Here is a 19,449-nt window from a genome sequence, read left to right on the forward strand (position 1 = left end):
CACTTCCATGTTTCTCTGTTAATTTGCACCATTGTTTTAACCAAAGACATGGTGCTACACCCTTTTCTTCAATGACAATGTAAGCTGGTGTACCCTCAGGCGGTGTTTCTTCTCCTACATTTGCTTTAATATAAACATCTCCCCTCATGGCACTCTTAAATGCTTTGAAAAATTTAATCTTTCCGTCTTTTGTTTTTCTAAAATATGTAATCAATAAGTGACTTTAATTCCCGGAATACTCTTCGCTTGCCTTTCCCCTTCCAATTGCGCTTCACGGACTGCGTCCAATCCGTGCGGTACCCTTCTCACCAACCGACCTATCCCAGCGCGGCTCCTAGTGACGTCACACTCACACACTGCGGCTGACAAAGTCCCGCGGCTTGTCCTCTTTTCATTCGGCTTCACTCATAAACTAATTACTGCAATATAACGCGAGCACTTAACCAAAAGAATAAAACAGATCTGTCGGTTTACTACAGGAAAGGTAATACAATCGCTTCAGAAACCTTAGGGATTTTTCACTAGCCTCAGCAGTTATTCCATCTTTCTCGGTTTCCCACTTTCGCAAGCAAAATTTGACCCGCAAACTTTACTCTCAACTGATCAATGAACTATTCTAGTGCACTTTAGAATTCGTCAAATCTCAAAGTCGGAGTTTTCTTTCACTCTGCAACATTCATACCGACTTGTTGACCACGCCCGATCAACCTATTAAACCTGACCAGATCACAACATCAAACAAGTGTCACATACACTTTTCAACATACTCCGGAGTCTTTTGACCTCGCAGGGCCCGTCTCAACATCAACAACCACGTGGACAATTTTTTTTCTGCTCAAAGCGCTACACACACGTGAAGTTCGACGACTTCCCTACTCTCACACCTTTGGAGTAACACTCCTCTAATATCTTTTAGATCCTCACAAACTTCTCAATTAATCTGCGGCGATAAGCTGTGCAAGCGCGAAACCCTAACTTCACTCATACCGTCACTAGAAACGCTGAGACCATTCTCATACCTCCATGTTCCTCATTCGCAAGCTCTGAGATTCCGGGAAAGTCATTGGGGACTTAGGGCATCATCATCCCTCCAACTTGTTTTATCAAAGAAAATTCTAACTTGACTCTGTCTATTGTTCGGATGGGGTCCCAAAGGGCTAAACCATCAATCTCTGCTACCATCTACTGATAACGCGTCCAGCCCTTATAAATTACCTGTACCTGGACACGTTGGAGGTCGGTGAATCTTTTAACCGAGTCGGGCTCTCCTCATCCTAAAATAGTCGAGTCACTCAGATCAATAATCAATAACTATTGTAATCGGTAATCAATACTCAATTAATAGATCAATATAGCACATCAGAAATCAATAACAGTTGGTATTTCAGCGCACCATGACCTTTCAGTCATGAATAACCACACCAGTTTATTAAAAGTTAGTGAATTTATTTCCCTATATTAACAAAGCTAACACGATGTATATAAGTCTCAAAACCAAATGATATATGTATATGAACATTACTGGCTGTCCATAACGGCGGAAGAAACGTAATCTACGCAAAATTTGGATAATGATACACTCAGTTATGGCAATGCAAATCACTAATATGACTAACTGTATTTGACTAATTTCATACATTGGTCAGCATAACAAGATTTCAATTTAGCATGATAAATTGAATGAATACCTCGACTAACCTCTAATTAGCATTGGCATGTGGGGCTTCATGCAAAATGAATTTAGTCAACACAAATTTGGAAAACTTCTAGCTAGGACCCTATCAAAATAGCAGTTGGTACATAAAGGGAAAAACACAATGCATAATACATTTATCCTTTCATATTTACCAAATACAATCAGCATTCAAGAAAAGTCTTCGTCCTTCAGGTACCGGTTCGATCAGCATGGGGCAAGTCTCAAAGGGGCAAAGATAATGGCAAGCTTCCTTGCAGCGGCAAGGAGAATGGGGCAAAGTTACTGCATGGGCAAGACGGGGCAAACCAAAGTTAAAGTCTCTAGGGTGAGAATTCTTAGTCTCTTTCTCTCAGATAGAGAAAAGGGCATCAGGGTGTCGTCCAAAATGGAGTCTGGCATCTGGCTTCAAACTGGCATCGAGGAAAATGGCTGACTTCTCTTTGTCCAGTGGGTTTAAGCAGTGCTTTAAATGGAAAAAAAAAGTGCATTTACTCATCATATTGAGCTTTGGTTGGGGGCGTGGCAAGGAGGTTTGGGCTAGAGGCGGGGCTTGGGGCGGGCTACTGACAAACATTAAAAGACCTCAAGAATTTTCATTGCAGCAATCTGTTTCTGGATGGCACGAGGGTCCAGTTGCTGAAACTCGATGTCGCTCGATAATCGCACAGAGTCCTGTCCTGCTTGATGACTCCTGGCTGGGTCCTCAATCTGGCAGCAAACCTGCTTGCAGCTGCTCTCCTCTGCCCCTTGTCTGATGATGGCTTTTTCCGTCTGCTGTGCTTGTGCTGGCAAAGAAGAAAATGAAAGCCAGCGCAAATTGCGCTTTTTAAAGGGTTTTCTTTTCTTCCCGCCACACAGCTACCTGGCGGGTGACGTCACACGCTGCTCTGCCGTGACAGTGTGAAATGGCCATCATGAGAGCATGCGCTGCATTCTCACATGATGACTATTTGTCCCTTTAAATGCGGGCCTGTTACAGTGAGTACCGGTACTCTCCTTTGTAACGGAGAAGTTCCGGTACTCTTGGGAGGAAAAAAAAAAGTGCTGGTACTCAGTACCGGTGAGTACCGGCCCATTTAAAGCACTGGGTTTAAGTAAGAAACATTCCCAATTCTGCAGAGTCTTCCATTGGAGGGTTCATAGGTTGGCTTCAAATTGTCCAATGAAAATTGTCTTTTACTAGCGCTCATTTATGCATACACTGTCCTTGGAGCCTTGGAACACAAATTGTAACATGGTTTGCCAATTATTTTACTATCTGTACCTTCATTGTCCGCACCTGCAGACTGACCTTGTATCAAAGGGGATGAAACCGGCCTAGTACGAAACCTTGGAGATAAGTGTATCAGTCAGCTCTACTGGAAAAATACAACTTCAAGCAAGAATATATGTTTCATTAGTTCAAGGAAAAACCACGCAGTTAGAATTTGAGACCAGGCAACTAGGCCAAAGCCTGTACTAAATTTAAGCTAAGCAAAACAGTTTTCAAACAAGAAATCATGGCATACATTTGCAATTATGACGGATTACTACATTTTCAATACTTCATGATTAATAAAGCTCGTTTACAATGATGGCGAACTACCCCGAGGGCACAATTTCCCTCGTACATTATTTTCTTTACTAAAATCACACTACATTATACGTTTTGATTACACGATATGTATGAATATATGTCGGACCTTCTTTTTCTGCGTCATCAGTACATGTACATGTGCTTGTTGAGGGCTGATTAACAGAGAGCCTGTAGGATAACTCCATGCTGGTGACATACCGAGGCCTTGTCTTCCACCACCTGTGGCCCTTTGGATCTGCTACTTCTTGTCAAGCTGGCATCACTGGTTGAACAGGATGGCGTCGGGCCTGTGCTGCCCCTGATCAGCAGGGATAAACTCATGGGGCGCACATTTGAGGGGCCATGTGCTCCCTTCGGAGACCAGCTCACTTCCAACTTCTAGTAGACATTTCTATCTTCTCAGGCAACCAAGCACATGGATAGCAGCAAGTAAGATGTCAGGTCACCCGGAAGGAACCATTATGACGTCAACAATTGCGTCATCCCTCCTCCCACTCTGGAACTTTCAAACCTTTGACTCGTTCCTAGAGGCCACCTCTCTGCTTGGAACTATATAACGGGAAACTAGAGGGAAGTGTGTAGATAAAAGATCAAACCCCAGTCATTTGTCTTCACACTCATTTGTGTATGCGACCCACAATAATTGTGTCTGTGCCACCTTCACGTCGCCCAGATATGACTTTGCATCTTTCATTAGTGATGTTAGCTGAGCAGCCGCTTCCTTCCTGGCGCGCGTGCACGGGCTAATTAGTGATGTGAGTTATCCATTTCCACAGACTTACATGATCCAGGGCCAGGCTTCTAATTTGTAAATCTTTTTATTTTTTCATTTATCTCCAGCTGACTTTGGTCTTGCGAAGCAGAAGCAGGAAAACAGCAAGCTGACATCTGTGGTGGGGACGATCCTCTACTCCTGGTAAGTGAGAGTTACTCCCCCTTTTCCTGGATATGCTCTTCCTGATATAATTGGATATTCTGCATTTCTGCACGAGCCACTTGAAACGCCTCGTGGGGGTCTATTCTCATTCAGTAGTACTTAGCGCGAGGCTGCCGCGGGCGAGCGCGCGCATCACTGTTGGCGCCTGGCGCGCGCCTCTGTGGGGCCCACGTGAAAACAGTTTTAAAATGTCACCCCCCAAACGAGTGTGTGAAATGTAAGGTGCCTCTTTGACAAACGTATTTCTGTCTGGAAGATTGTCTTGCTTACATTCCGTCGATATTCAGTACACAGTAGATGTCTGAATCTGCCCTTGTTTCTGCAGCAGTGCTCCGTCTGTACCAGTCGCATAGCACCCCAGCAAACTCATTAACATTTTATAATGGGCGATAAGTGAACGAACTGTGCATAGCAGATAAGCAACTAATAATACTCTGAGCCTAATTCTCAATATTTTGATACAATGAGTACTCACATCTCAAAGGTACTTACGCCCTAGTGTGGTCATTCATAAATTACAGATAAAACGTAGCCAGATTGTGGGTAGCATTAATTCTTGGATGATATTTTCAGGTGCCCTTTACATTTATCAGAGCAACGAGTTTACCAAATAACTCCAAATAACAGTTTCAGGCTGAGTCATGCACTGATGCCAAGCGTGGTCTGGGGATTGTCCCATTTATGGAAGATGCGTTGCCCTGCACTAATGCTGAAGGTAGCCAGTGACACATGTCTAGCAATCTTAGGTCTATGGCCACCGCCCTTGGAATGGGTTACTACATGTCTATTCTGTTTCATCCCGAATTTGATGCTCGAATTTTTCCTCTATTTGACATTTCCAAATCAAGTGAACATTGTGCTTTGGGCATGTGCAGCGTTTAGCTTGAGTGCATGTCCTTGTTACATCCATTCTGAAAGCCCCTGCAGAGAACTTACCTGCAGACTAAGCACATCCAAGAAGGGTCAGTGTGATCCATGATGCCATGCCCGGTGCATGGGTGAAGGCCGCAAGTGCTGGACTGCCCTAGTGTCTCCTGGTTCACAATTCTCTAAAAGGATGCTCCTCAGGCATGAATGCTGGCTGCGGGGCTCTGCAGATTGGTGCGGAGCGAGGGAAGCCAGATTTGGGCTTCTTCTTTATTTACCAAAGGAACAGCCATAACTTTCCTGGAAGAGGCATGGACAAGCCTTGTAGTCCACCATCCCCAGGATGGTGGTCTGGTCATGGGTTGTTACTCTAGGCTCCTCATACAAAATAAAGCAGATCCTTTTTCCAGTGATGTCAGCTCCTGTTTGAACCATATTTAAGGAGACAATGGCTAACGGAGGAAGTGTTGAAATGTTTGTTCCCTTATTTTTCAGTGCATTCTTCACCCACATCATACTGTTTGTTCTTGGTTTTTACTTCTAGCACATGGAAGTTTTCTGAAGTCTACACATGGAATTCTTGCTTGACTTTTTCCTCCTTCCTGACGTCAAGGGAGTTTGGTGCCCTGCTGATGACTTCAGTATTCATTTTCATCTTCATTTAAGAGTTACAAGACTGCCACAGTAGTGTTTCCCTTTTTTGGAGGGGTGTAGGGTGAAGGAACATCTTACATGGCCATCAAAACAGTACATAGATTTCTTATGTAGGTTCCTATTGTCGGAGCCAATGGAAGAGACCAGAGCAGCGTTCACTCTCACACGGGAGAGGGGTGGTGAGGGGGGGGAGTTCTGTAAGAGAGAAGATCCTTAGGAGAGAACATAGCAGAGACATCATCAGGTGGTTTGAGAGACGACGCACCTGAAGAGTCTACAGCAAGGCTTCACCCAGTGTGCCCCAGTCCTACACGCTGTTACATTCAAGCATCCCTGACATAAGTAGTATAGCCCTAAACACTAGCCCCAGCACCAACTTATAAACATACTGGTTGCTCAAGCTGTCCTACGGATTCCAGTATCGACAGTCAAACCCTGAGGGACCCTCATGGTTCACAACGATAACTTGCAGATGTCCCTTTAGAGTCCTCATCTTTAGGCTGCCTCCTATAAGTCAATCCTGGAAGCCCTTTTGAATTTGACTGCTCTCACTATAGACAGGCCACTGTCACATTCACACTCCAGATCTCCTTTCCTGGTCCTTGTGGGACGGAGGGGCGAGAGGTCCTAGGCTTCTGCTCACACAGAATTCCAGGAAGACACTGAGACAACTATTCATGGACGTATGTGCAGTACCACGAAGGGTCCACAAAGGGCTGATACTGCCTTTCTCACAGAATAAAAGGCAGGCATATAGAGTCCATGCTCGTCCTTTGCTGTGCTTCACTTCGCAATCCTCTGGTTTTCCAATGTTCATATCTTCAGCCACGCAGAGGAGCTACCAGCCCCCTTTTTGTAAAAAGGGAGCATTTGGTCCCATTCGCAGTGGTAATGGTGTTTGAGCTGCTCCTGACAGTCATCTTGCTTCCTCATCAACCCCACAGCCGAAGACGTGAATACCATTTGCATCTCTAGATATCTTGACTAGTGATGGTATGTAAAAGAGTCCAGATGGACTTTAAAGACTGATCCCTGGTCTGTTTGGGAAGTACGAGGTGAAGTATGTTGAAGTGTGTGTGATTCGCAGAGGTGCCCTAAATATGGCACGCTGAGCTGGTTGCTGCACATGAGCCAGAGGTTTCAGAATAGATATGCTGGTACATGTGGTTACCAACCCTTTTGTAGGATTGGTCTGCAACATACAATAGTGTGAATGGGAAGAGCCAGTTTTTAATGCACTCTGAAATTCAAGTTGGTTGTCAATCCTCTTCTAGGAGGAGCTCAGTTCCATATCTGAGCCGCTGGACTGAAGACCTTCCGCCAGTGACAGATTTTACGACAAGACAGGAGGCTAGTATTAGGTACAACTTCCTATATTTACCACTCTGCAGAACTTTAAAGAACATCTAGTACATTAGAACCAAACATGAACTCACAATGACAGTAGAACACCCCTTCATCATAAGAAGGACCTGCATTCTATGTTCCTCCTCCTCTCCTGGTTGCTTCTCTGCAGGTGATAAGTATCCTTTGACTTTACATTATGTTTTGCCATGATTTGTTTATGATATGGTTGAAGGGAGGTGATTATCAGATGTGGACAGCCTAGTATCAGGGTTGGAGGTAGATACAGCGTTTATGCTGAAGAAAGTGTAGTCTGCAATTAGCGAATAAGATGGAGAGAGGCTCTGAGGTACATTCTCTTGGTAAAGTCTAGAAAGGGAAAGTACCAAGGTGATGTTGGTTGTACTCACTGAGGACATCCAAGGAAAAATCATCATAGTGACTGAATGGTGTAAAAAATCCTTTGGTAATTTGACTAACTTGTGCCGCAAAGGAGAGATGAAATTCCCCCATTCCTTTTTTTTGTTTGTTTGAAGGGTTTGTTGCTGAGCCACGTTCTTTTGACTAGAAGTAAACTAGGGGTCAATTTCTCGAATGCTGGTACCTTATTTTTCAATGTGTTTAGCTTGGGATGATCAATTAACTTCTAGTGGTCAACTTTGTGGAGGTACTGGCCTTCCTAGAGTTTGGTGGAGCAGGAACCATGCAGTAATCTGCAAGGCACCTACCTCACATAATTCATACTTTGCTCACCTCAGCTAGAGGTGGGCGAAGCACCAGGTTTCCAGCAACGGAGCCGCAGAGAGCTCCACCATCAGAAATCTTTGACCGATGGCCTGTCTTCCACATCAATGTTGGTTGATGTATATTGGAAGCATTACAGTCCAGCTGATGGATATGTTTTCTCTTTGACACAACTAGGAAAAGCCTTGTATTCCCAAACAGGAAAGAATACAAATGACCCACAGTGCATTAGCAACATGTGCATTTTGTTTTTCAGAATCAAACCCTGCTTCAGGGCTTTGTTGCAGAGCGGGGCCGAAACAGCATGGCTGCCACTGGGGAAAAACCTCTTTACCTTCTGTGCAATCACCGCACCAGCAGATGCACATTAGGCCATGAGATCTCCTCTTGGCAGGCAGGGACCTCATGATACAGTGGGCAGTACTCTGCCAGAGGAGGGAAGGCTAAGGTGCTGACCTGGTGAGCTGAGGGACCTCCTACTGCAGCCTAAAAGACCCTCACTGCCTTATGGCACAGCAAATGATAACTCATTGTCTTTCAAGCTTTAGCAGGCTATGCATGTCACCTGTCTAACTAGAACAATTGAGGTTGAAGGGAGGAGATGACATCACATAGAGGGCTAAGGAGTGCATTAAAGAGGAGATGGGCTGTGGGAGGCTATGAGAGTGTTCATATTTGGAGGGAATGGAATATAGAGGAAAGAGGGAAGAATTATGAAGAGGGATCGGTTGGAGAGAAAAGAGGCAATCCTGTGCAGGACAATACCTGTGCTCCTAGATTGTGTTGCTTCTGACCATAAATGTTTTATTCTATGTGGAAATATCGTTCCCCAATTAAAGTATTTATGGTTTTTCAGGTGAAAAAACGTATAGGTTGCCAAGCAGCATTTATATTCTGATGAATACTTCTAACCACAGATTCCTCATCTTTAGAATATCCCCAGATGCCAGGCTGCATCGGTAAGATTTAAACAGCATTGCTCCCGCACACCTCTAGGTGGGGATGTGTGGCTTCACATTGACTTTGTTCCGATCCGGGTGTGACAGTGGTGGCATATATAAGCACAACCCTGCATATTGACATCAGGTCCTTTCTTTCAATGCCTTCATATGCAGATTTGAAGGTGGCTGTCACTATTTCCTCATCAGTTGATGAGGTTTTCTTTTTTATCAAATTCTTCTTTTCCCAGTATGCAAGAGCTTAAACATGACAGGGACTGTTATAAACAAATGTCTGTGTCAGACTTTCACAAGGTGTGTCTCTGTATGGGTTTGGGGCATTACTCAAACTCCTGCACAGTTGCCACATGTGGTGCTTGTGTCATTGTGGATGTGGTACACTGTTTATCTGGGGATGTGCAGGCCACAATGTTGGATATACCTCATGATGGATCTCAACTTTTTGGCGAGAAGGATGATTCTTCATTGGAAAGCTTCAAAGAAAGGCGGGCCATGGCATGTTCACTAGGCCTTTCTACACCGGCGTGACAGTGTTTCCCCCTTTCAAGGCAGAATCTGCCTTAGAGTGCTTTAAAATCAGCAAGGCCAATGTGCACTCCCTTGGCCTGCAGCTCCCACCTCCCACCTCCAACCACAGACTGTCACCAGTTCGTTGTTTTTGCCACTTCTTGATCGGGTCTTCCTTTCATCCAGACAATATCAACCACAACTCCCACAGTGGCCTAACCCTCTGGTCAGGCAATACAGAGGTAGAAGCCAGGGAAAAAGCCGTAGATCCACCTTGTAGGCCCTCCTCTGCTTCCTCCTTTTTTCCCGCCCCTTTCCTGCACCACCCGAAAAGCAGGTCTGGTTTGCTACCAAGGTCCACACAGAGCCTGTAGGGTGGACAGGTGTCCCATTTTCTTCTGGCCTGGTAGGACATTACTTTAGACGTCTGGGTCCTTCCAATTATAGAAAAGGGCTTTCTTCAGGCTCTGAACTCCCATCCCACCCCCTCCCTCTACTTCACCTTCAGATATTTAACCATACTAAAACAGGTGGAGGCAGTTCTTCTGCTGAAAGGAGCAGTGGTGTTGGTGCCAGAACACGAAATGGGCAAGCGATGTTATGCACAATACTTCCTGGTGCCCAAAAACGACTGCAGTCTGTGCCCCATCCTGGACCTCAGGGACGTGAACCTTCCCCTCAAAAAAGAAAAGTTCAAGATGCTGACTCTAGCTCATGTTCTACTGGTGTTTGAGCTTGGAAACTGGATGGTATCACTCGACCTGCAGAATGCAGATTTCCACATCTCTATCCTGCGGTCACACCAGAAGTACTTGCAATTTGTTTTCGGTTTTACGCACTACCAGTTTGCATTACTTCCCTTTGGCTTAACATCATCTCCTTGAGTCTTCAAGAAGGGGATGGCAGTGGTTGCAGCTCACCTCAAACAGTGGGGAATCCTTATTTTACCTGGACGACTAGCTAATCAAAGCCAGTTTGCCAGAGGTAGTGTAGTGTCATATGCTGTTGACGGTATCTCTGCTTTTCGATCTGGCTTTTTGATCAACAAGGCAAAATTTCACCTATGGCCCTCCCAATGACTCCAGTTCAGAGGGTCAATACTGAACACCACCCTTCTCCATTCCTTTCCTAAACCTCAGAGGATAACTGACATCCAGAAAATGGTTCCATCCTTTCACCAAGGCCCAAGAGGTCCAGCGCTGAGAGTCCAAAGATTCCTAGGTATTATGGCTTCTTGCTTTCTCCTAGTTATGCATGCATGTTGACTCATGATGGCCCTTCAGTGGTGCCTCTGCAGACAGTGGCTTCAGTACAGGGTAAATCTGTCGGCCTCCATTGTAATTTCCCTCAGCGCTGCAGCAGAAGTGGGAATGATGTGAACCTGTGCTGCAGGATAGCCTTCACTCCCCCCGGCAGTGACCATGGTAGTGACAGATTCCTCCCCCTTCTCGGTGGGGAGCCTATCTTGAGGTTCTGGAGATCAGAAGCCCCTTCAGAAAAGTGGGTTCTTTACATCAGTGTGCTGGAACTGCGTGCTATTTGGCTGGTGCTCAAGCCCTTCCTCCCCCTCCATCAAAGGTCAGTCCATCCAGATCTTGACAGACAACATGACAGCACTGTGGTATGTGAAAAAATAAAGGGTGTAGGGTCTCGCCTCCTTTGCTTGGAAATATTGAGACTGTGGTCTTGGGCACGCCACTCACCTAGTGAATCTCTGAATGACGGGTCTGACAGCCTGAGCTGACGTTACCATGGCAATCACAGGTGGTGTCTTCTTCCAGAGGAAGTCCAGGACATCTTCGTCCAGTGGAGAACTCCTACAGTAGACTTGTTTGCCTCCTCAGAAAATACTTATTGCCAGCAGTTCTGCACCCTCCAGTATCCATGGGGGGCAGCCTTGGGGACGTGTTTCAGCTGAGGTGGAACGCTCAGCTGTATTACATGTTTCCGCCTGTTCCCTTGGTTCCTAAAGTTCTGAGGACAATTCACCAAGACCGGGCCCAAATCATTCTCATTGCCCCAGATTGGACAAAAAGGGTGTGTTATGCGGACCCTTTTCACTGCATGTTCCCAGCTTTGCTTCCAGTTCAGGTCAGACTTTCTCTCTCATTTTTGGAGAATGATTCTGCACCCCATTTTTTTCCACCTACATGCTTGGAGATTGAGCAAGGACAACTGAGCTCCTTTCGGCTGCCACCTGAGGTGGTGGACGTAATCTGCCAGATTGGTTAGTAAATTGCAATCTGTAAGCTGCCATCCTCCCTTCACCTCTTTCTATCGTGATAAGTTGGCTGCTTTATTTTCCTAAGATGGTGTCCCCTTTCCATTGTGGTCAATCCATCACCCTTTCAACCTTCTATGCGTCACCCTATTCTACAAAGAGGAGGAATGGTTACATCAGTTGGATCACAGGTGGGTGCTTAATTACTACCTGGAATGCACTAAAGAATTCCGACTGGAAGACCATTCTTTGTTTGGGTTAGTGGTTCCAAAAATGGTGAGGCAGTACAAAAGAGGACTCTCTTTCCTCTTATCATCCCCTGTATCAGGATCTGTAAACTCCTTAGCCAAGAAAACTCTCCAGAAGAGACCAAGGGCCATTCTACCAGGACTAATTACACCACTTCTGCACATTCCTGGAGGAGTTCCTAGTCCGGGAATATGTAAGGCAGCCACGTGGCACCCTTGCACACCTTCATCAAGCACTACTGCATGGACTGTGAGGTATGCAGGGATGGACCCTTTTTCTCGTCCGTTCTGCAAGACTTCCACAGCTAACCATCAATCAACCCTCCTCCGTGGTAGGGTATTCCTATGTAATCTGTTCTACAAGAATCTGCAAGTTGAAGTATCCATCAGAAGTAAAAGTTACTTACCTGCAGTAACAATCTTTCTGGTGGATACTCTATCTACCTGCACATTCCTCATCGATCCATCCTTCTCCCCGTTTGATGGATGAGTTATAGGGAAGGTTAATAAGATTCCAATTTATATATTTTGTTACTGCACTCTTTAATCAATGTCAATCTGCTCTTTTGCTTTGGAAAAAAATGGAAGGAAGCTGATGGAGTTGTGTTGGGGCAGGCACTAATGGCCTCAGTGACGCTGCCTCACATCACTTCCGGCATCGACCGAGACCGGCGCCCCTTACCGGTGACTTGAGCGCTTTTAAGTTTTCCGGGTCCAGCCTAACACCAGGTGATTTTGTTCTACATGTGAGGAATCTGGAGGTGGACTAAGTATCCACCAGAAAGATCATTACCACAGGTAAGTAAATTTTTTCTTCTGATCAGCTACTGTCCCCAGGGTCCTCTGAAGAACAGTTATCAATAAAATAAATACAGATCACACTTTTTTATTTTGTCATGGTCCCTCAAATTGTTGCAGCCTTCACCAGACACCTGCTGTTACAGAGATCTAAACCACATTTTCTTTTCACCATTCTGTTTCTTTTTTACTTGAGAGGCTTTACCTTTCAGTGATCCCTCTACCTCAGCCTTAGGCTTGAGTTCTGGTTTTAATGGACAAGTACCTAAGGTATCAAGATATATGGCTTGTTAGAAATGGGGTCTCTAGTTGGCTGTCGGTTTGCACCCTGTCCAAGTAGGGTCCCTCACTCTAGTCAGGATAATGGAGATACCCGCTCAGATAACCCCTGCTCACCCCCTTGGTAGCTTGGTATGAGCAGTCAGGTTTATCTCAGAAGCAATGTGTAAAGCATTTGCAAATAACACACAGTAATAAGTGAAAACACTACAAAAGGACACCACACCAGTTTTAGAAAAATAGCCAATATTTATCTATTTAAAACCAGACCAAATACGGTACAAATCCAACATACAGTAATACAAATATGAATTCTGCAAGATTTACTCAAAAATGCAGTTCCTTGAAGTCGATAGCTCCAGCTGGGGCTATCACGGTGTTGTGATCAGTAAAACCAACAGTTCAGGCCGGCCGCGGCGTTGCGGGCCAGCTACGGTATCGGGAAGACCCGCAAACAGTACCTTGGATTTGCAGGGCTTTGTGATCCTCACGGTGAGCTCCGGAGAGCGACGTCGCTGACGTCGCAGTGTTGGTTCCGGAGTCGGTGCAGGAGTTGTCGTGCCCTTGAGGTCACACGCGTTGTAGATCGAACTCCAGGCTGATGAAATCAGGTGCGCCGGCATGGATGGCGTCGGGGATGCGGTGCAAAGCGGGACAATGTGACGTACGGTGCCCACAGGTCACGGTGCAGGCAGTGGCTCGGTGACGGCGTCCAGCGGCGTCGGTGAGACCAGGGCTGCGTTGTGAAGCGGGGCAGGGCAGTGCGACGTGCGGTGTCTACAGTTCACGGTGCAGGCAGCGTCGTTGTTGTTGCTGAAGTGCTGTTGTCGGTAGGCCCAAGCCAGCGGTCCGGGACGAGACGGTGCTTTGTGACCCTCATGAGCAGTGTCCACAGGCCACGATGCAGGCAGGATGCCTGGTGACGACACAGGAGTCGATGGTGCTGGCGACAGGACGGTGCTTTGTGTACCTCACAAGCGGTGTCCACAGGCCACGATGCAGGCAGCAGCACCGGTGTCAGCAGGAGCAGCGTCGTTGGGGATGCCCAGGCTGTGGTGTGAGCAGGCGATGCTGGAGTGCGGGGCGCACAGGTCGCGGTGCGAGCAACGGCTCGGTGAAGTCGTCCGATGACGGCGTCAGGGAGACCAGGGTCGCGGTGCGAAGCGGGGCAATGCGACTCTGTGTGGTGTCGGCAGGCCAGTGGGGTCGTTGCAGTGGTTTCTCCTCATGAACAGCACAAAACACACAGTTCCCAGTGCTGCAGGTTGAGGAAACTGAAGTCTTTGGTGTCCCTAAGACTTCCAACAGGAGGCAAGCTCTACTCCAAGCCCTTGCAGAATTTTCTCAAGCAGGGCACACAGCGAAGTTCACTCTTTGCACTCTTTTCAGGCAGAAACATCAACTGCAGGCCATTCCAGCAAAGCAGCACAGCAAAGGGACAGTACTCCTCCTTCAGCTCTTCTCCTTGCAGAGGTTCCTCTTGATTCCAGAAAGATTCTAAAAGTCTGGGGTTTTGGGTCTTCTTCTTATACCCAGTTCTGCCTTTGAAGCTGGCAAACTTCAAAGCAAAGTCTCAAGTGTTGGCAAGATCCTTCCTTGTCCAGGCCAAGCCTCAGACGCACACCAGGGGGGTCGGAGACTGCATTGTGTGAGGGCAGGCACAGTCCTTTCAGGAGTGAATGACCTCTCCTTCCTCCTCTCTAGCTCAGATGGCTCATCAGGATATGCAGGCTACACCCCTGCCCCCTTTTGTGTCACTGTCTAGAAAGGCGTAAAATAGCCCAACTGTCAAACTGACCCAGACAGACAATCCACAAACAGGCAAAGTCACAGAATGGTATAAGCAAGAAAATGCCTGCTTTCTAAAAGTGGCATTTTCAAACAGACAATTTAAAAAACAACCTCACTAAAAGATGTGTTTTTAAATTGTGAGTTCAGAGACCCTAAACTCCACATTTTTATCTGCTCTCAAAGGGAATGTGCGCTTTAAGGATATTTAAAGGCATCCCCCATGTCAACCTATGAAAGAGATAGGCCTTGCAAAGTGAAAACCGAATTTGGCAGTATTTCACTGTTAGGACATATATAACACACTAGTATATGTCCTACCTTAAACATACACTGCACCCTGCCCCTGGGGCTACGTGGGGCCTACCTTAGGGGTGCCTGACATGTAGTAGAAGGGAAGGTTTAGGCCTGGCAAGTGGGTACACTTGCCAAGTTGAATTGGCAGTTTAAAACTGCACACATAGACACTGCAGTGGCAGGTCTGAGCCATGTTTACAGGGCTACTAATGTGGGTAGCACAACCAGTGCTGCAGGCCCACTAGTAGCGTTTGATTTACAGGCCCGAGGCACCTCTAGTGCACTTTACTAGGGACTTACTAGTAAATCAAATATACCAATCATGGCTAAACCAATCAACAGTGCACTTTACACATAAAGCATATGAACCTTAGCACTGGTTAGCAGTGGTAAAATGCCCATAGTCCTAAAGCCAACAAAAACAGGTCAGAAAAAGTAGGAGGAAGGAGTCAAAAAGACTGGGGATGACCCTGCAAAAAGGGCCATTTCCAACATGGCTGTACATGTTTCCAAAGTCATGTTTGGCAATTTATGTTCCCACTTGCAGTGGTATGACAGCAAGCTGCTGACACAGAGCCAACAGCGCTGCTTCTCCCCAAATGTTACTAAGAAGTACTGGCGAGACCACATAAAAGTTGCCCATGAATTTCATACCTAAAGCAATCTTCAGAGTGACCCCATGTTTATTTTGTATTTATTTTAGAACATTCTGTAATACACTTATAGTAGGTGTATCATGTGTAATGTTGTATTTGATAGCACATACTTTTCATCATATACTGTTTCTGTCACAGGCTGTACAATTCCTAAGGAAAAGTACATAGTCGGTATTCTTTTTTCATCCTGGTGCTTGCAACGAGGATACGCTGCTTCTAACTGATTAGTTTTGCAAGAAATCGGAAACAGTATTTTGTCTCACTTTGCCCACTACTGCATTCATGGTCTGCAGACTTTTCGTTTATGTAGGAGGTCCCTGTGAGAATACCAGAGTTCCAATATAAGTCACTAGTGTTGATAATATGTACTGTCTATATACAGTCACTAATTCTAGCAATAGATGTCTTAACTGATCTCTGGTAAAATGTTGTTTATTGGTCCATGTCCCACTAGTGCTGGCCATGTGGCCCTGGGTTAAGGCTTAAGGGCCCGATACTCGCTCCTCTACATGTGACGATTCACCATGCAGCCCTAATGCAGTTCCTGGTAACGAGGGGATATCCTGAGTTTCATAGAGTATGTATTGTGCAAGAAGACAATTCTGGTTGTGTATGCCAATTTGCCCAGTAGCATCCTCAAGTGGTGCAAATACTACCGATTCATAAAATATGTTGAAGGGATAAGCTAGACTTGCTAACCAATATTAGCTCACCCTTGGTAATGGGAAACCCCCTTGACATCAAATAATGAATTACTGGACTTTTTCACCCTGATTTGTACAGCCCCTTCCACCGTTTGAACCCAGGTTCAGAGTGTGATTTTTAATAGTTCAGTACTTAGTAAAGCCTTCAACAGAGCAGGGTATTCCTATCTGAACTGAGGGAGGAGATACCAATATTGCATGGATGTCTATGTATTAGTAGTAATTAGTAAGAAATTGTGTGTTCCCCTGAGGATACTCATATTTCCAGACCCAAGAGCTCAGCACCATATTACGTTGTTAGAAACTTGTCATGATGTGGCGGATCTCCATTGGATCCTTGGGCGAGCACAGGTATAGACCAGCTTACCAGTTTGAGCGGGAGAATGGGCAAGTTATGGCCCACAAATCCCTCTCAACTTACCTAGAGAAAATGTGTTCAATGTGACCATTGTACTGCTGAACAAGACATGACATTGGTTTCACCGATGATTCTTATAACTGTGAAGAGAAATGTTCTCATTGTGAGATCTTACTCCCAATATCCTTACAAAACACAACAGCTTAAAGGTCAGCACAGCCTTAGAATTTCAACACCTACCTGAAAACGGAAAGGTCTCAGCATCGCCTCTAAGCAGATGGCAGTACCATCTTTAATAGCAATTGACGTCTCAGCACACATGGATCTACAGAATGCATACATTACACACCCAGTCTCACAATGGAGCACCAGTTCTGTAAGGTTTAAAGTATGGGGATGCGATTACTAATGTCAGGTTAAAACGTTTCTGGCGGCTTACATCCATTTGTAGAATGTTTGTGTATACTCACTGGTACACGGCTCAATGGATTAAGAAATGGACTATGCTGAGCATTATGCACTGGCTACATCCTAGCCCCAAGGCTTTTAAACTGTCATTGTTTAATGCTCGTAAGTTTATATGCAGATTTCTGTATTTTTATGCTACTATTTCAGAGAAGCTGTGTTTGTTGATCCGTTTTTAAACGTGATGATTGTTTGATGTTGATGTATGTATTTTTATGGTCATATATGGCCGAAATAAAGTAAATGGGGACTGAATTAGTATCGCTCAGTCTCCATGCATGGAGGTGTAGGTTGTGGAGATTTGGATGAAGAATACTGTCTTGTTGCACGGACAGCACGTCTTCCCACAGAGGTAGACAGAGGGGATGGCAAATGCTCAGCCGCAGCAGTTTAGACTAGCATAGTCTCTGAGCCCAGTCCAGGGCAATCGGGTTGATCTATGCTTGGTCTCTTCTGACCTTTGAGAGAACTTAGGAAGTAGCACCAATGGTGGTAAAGGCTAGGGGTGACCGGAGTCCCACAGAAGGTGGAACGCGTATTCCAGGGAGCCTTGAGGCATAAACACTGGAGTGAGGAAGTCTTGACGAAGAGCGTTCTCTGTGGTAGTGAAAAGGCCAACCTACTGAGCAAAGACACCTTGGAATAACTCCTGGTGCAGTTACTACCCTTGGTCGGCAAAATGGGGTCTGCTGAACTCAGAAAAATGGCATCTGCTGAGGTTGTTCACACTAGCCTTCAGAGATCATGCCAGGTAGTTAACAGTCAGTGAGATCTTGTGTGGTCTAACCAGAACCACAGTCTCAGCACTTACTGGCATAGCATCTGTGGCCCAGCACAATCCTACTTGTGGCTGTACTACATGGCGGTCATGTGGTCCATTACAGCTTTCTTAGGGACGCCATTGATAAAAGGCAGAGAGGCCTTGAAATCCAGCCATATGGCATGCAGCTCCAAATGGTTGATGTGGTGCCTCTGCACCACCAAGTACACCATGTTCTCCATCTTATCCAGGTGGCCTCCCGGCCCTGAGCTGATGCATCCATCACCACCATGGGCAGGTTAGGACGAACTGCTTGCCACACACAAGATTTGCTTCCCTCATTCACTATTCAAGGTCCGGGCCGCTCGAGATGACTCATTTGACATGCAGATATTTTCCCTGAACCACCCCCATTTTTGAGGCGTTTGAAGTTTGTGGTTTCATTGGAGACCCTGCAAGTGCCTGGGGGCATGAGGCACAGGACGAATGCATGAGACCAGCAGACCAAGCAGCATTAGAAGTGTCTGGGTCAGTAATGAACCATCGGAATCATATTCTGAACGCCCCTGATTCAGTGCAGGGGCAGAAAGGCTTTGAACACCACCTTGCACAGAACTGCCCTAACAAAGGGAATCCTCTGAACTGTCCATAGGTGGGACACTGGCTCATTGATGGAGAACCCAAAGGACAAAAGTAGCCTGTGACGCTTTAAAATGCCAGTTTTTGACATGTGGGAAGACATGCAATCCTGACCTGCGAAGATATGCCGTGACCATTGCAATCGCTTTTGTGAAGACAGGGGGGAGCGAAGTCAGCCCAAAGCTAAAAACAGATAATGCGGAGTGCTTCTTTCTCATGACAAATCCGAAGAAACACCCGTGGGACAGCAGGACAGACACATGAAAGTATGTGTCCAATTCAAGGACACTATCCAGTCCCTACGGCTGTAGAGTGGAGAGGACCTGGGCCAAGGTTAGAATCTTGGACTTGTCCTTCCAAAGGAAAGCATTCAGGAGTCTAAGATTCAAAATTGGCCTGAGGCCACCATCATTCTCGGGCACCAGAAAATAGTGGAAATAGCACCCACTGTTACTCTTTTTCAAATGCCCTTTTTTGCCAGTATTGACTAAACCGTTCTAGCAAGAATTGAGCTATATTCTGCTGAATTCTTGGTGAAAGCAGGAGGAATTGGAGGTGGTGGGGAGGCTTGACAAAAATAAGGTTGTAACCTTGGTGGGCAATCTACATGGCTTACTGGTCTGAGGTAAATGCATATTGTATGGGCAGGTATAATCACCTTCTGGACCTTACTGGCCAAAAGTGACTCGCTAAAGGGGAATGAAAGCATTTTGGTGGCGGTGGCAGCAGGAGAGAAGGACTAACCATGGTGTTCCCACCCCGTCCACTGCCACAACACCCACTGGAGTCTCTAAAGGCTGGATGAGCAGATGTCCTGTTTCCGATAGCTGTTCTGATGATAAGCCAGGCCCAAGGGGTTACGCCTGAACTTCCAGTATTGTTAGTGGAAATGGTGGCTCAGAGCTAGGAAGCCCGAGGAGTGAGCTGTAGCATGGCTATTTTTAATTGCTTG

The 19,449-nt window shown here is 46.0% G+C and overlaps 1 protein-coding gene across 1 annotated transcript in view; it reads left to right on the plus strand.

The window, feature by feature from the left end:
• NEK10 (NIMA related kinase 10) overlaps positions 1-19,449 on the plus strand; it is a 681,202-nt gene that overhangs the window by 273,428 nt on the left and 388,325 nt on the right. The window contains exon 23 of the mRNA XM_069212020.1: positions 4,113-4,188. Within this exon, the coding sequence (XP_069068121.1) occupies positions 4,113-4,188 (76 nt within the window). The remainder of the gene's footprint in view (positions 1-4,112; positions 4,189-19,449) is intronic.

The sequence above is a fragment of the Pleurodeles waltl genome, chromosome 10, assembly GCF_031143425.1.
Source record: "Pleurodeles waltl isolate 20211129_DDA chromosome 10, aPleWal1.hap1.20221129, whole genome shotgun sequence".
In the NCBI taxonomy this organism is placed as follows: domain Eukaryota; kingdom Metazoa; phylum Chordata; class Amphibia; order Caudata; family Salamandridae; genus Pleurodeles; species Pleurodeles waltl.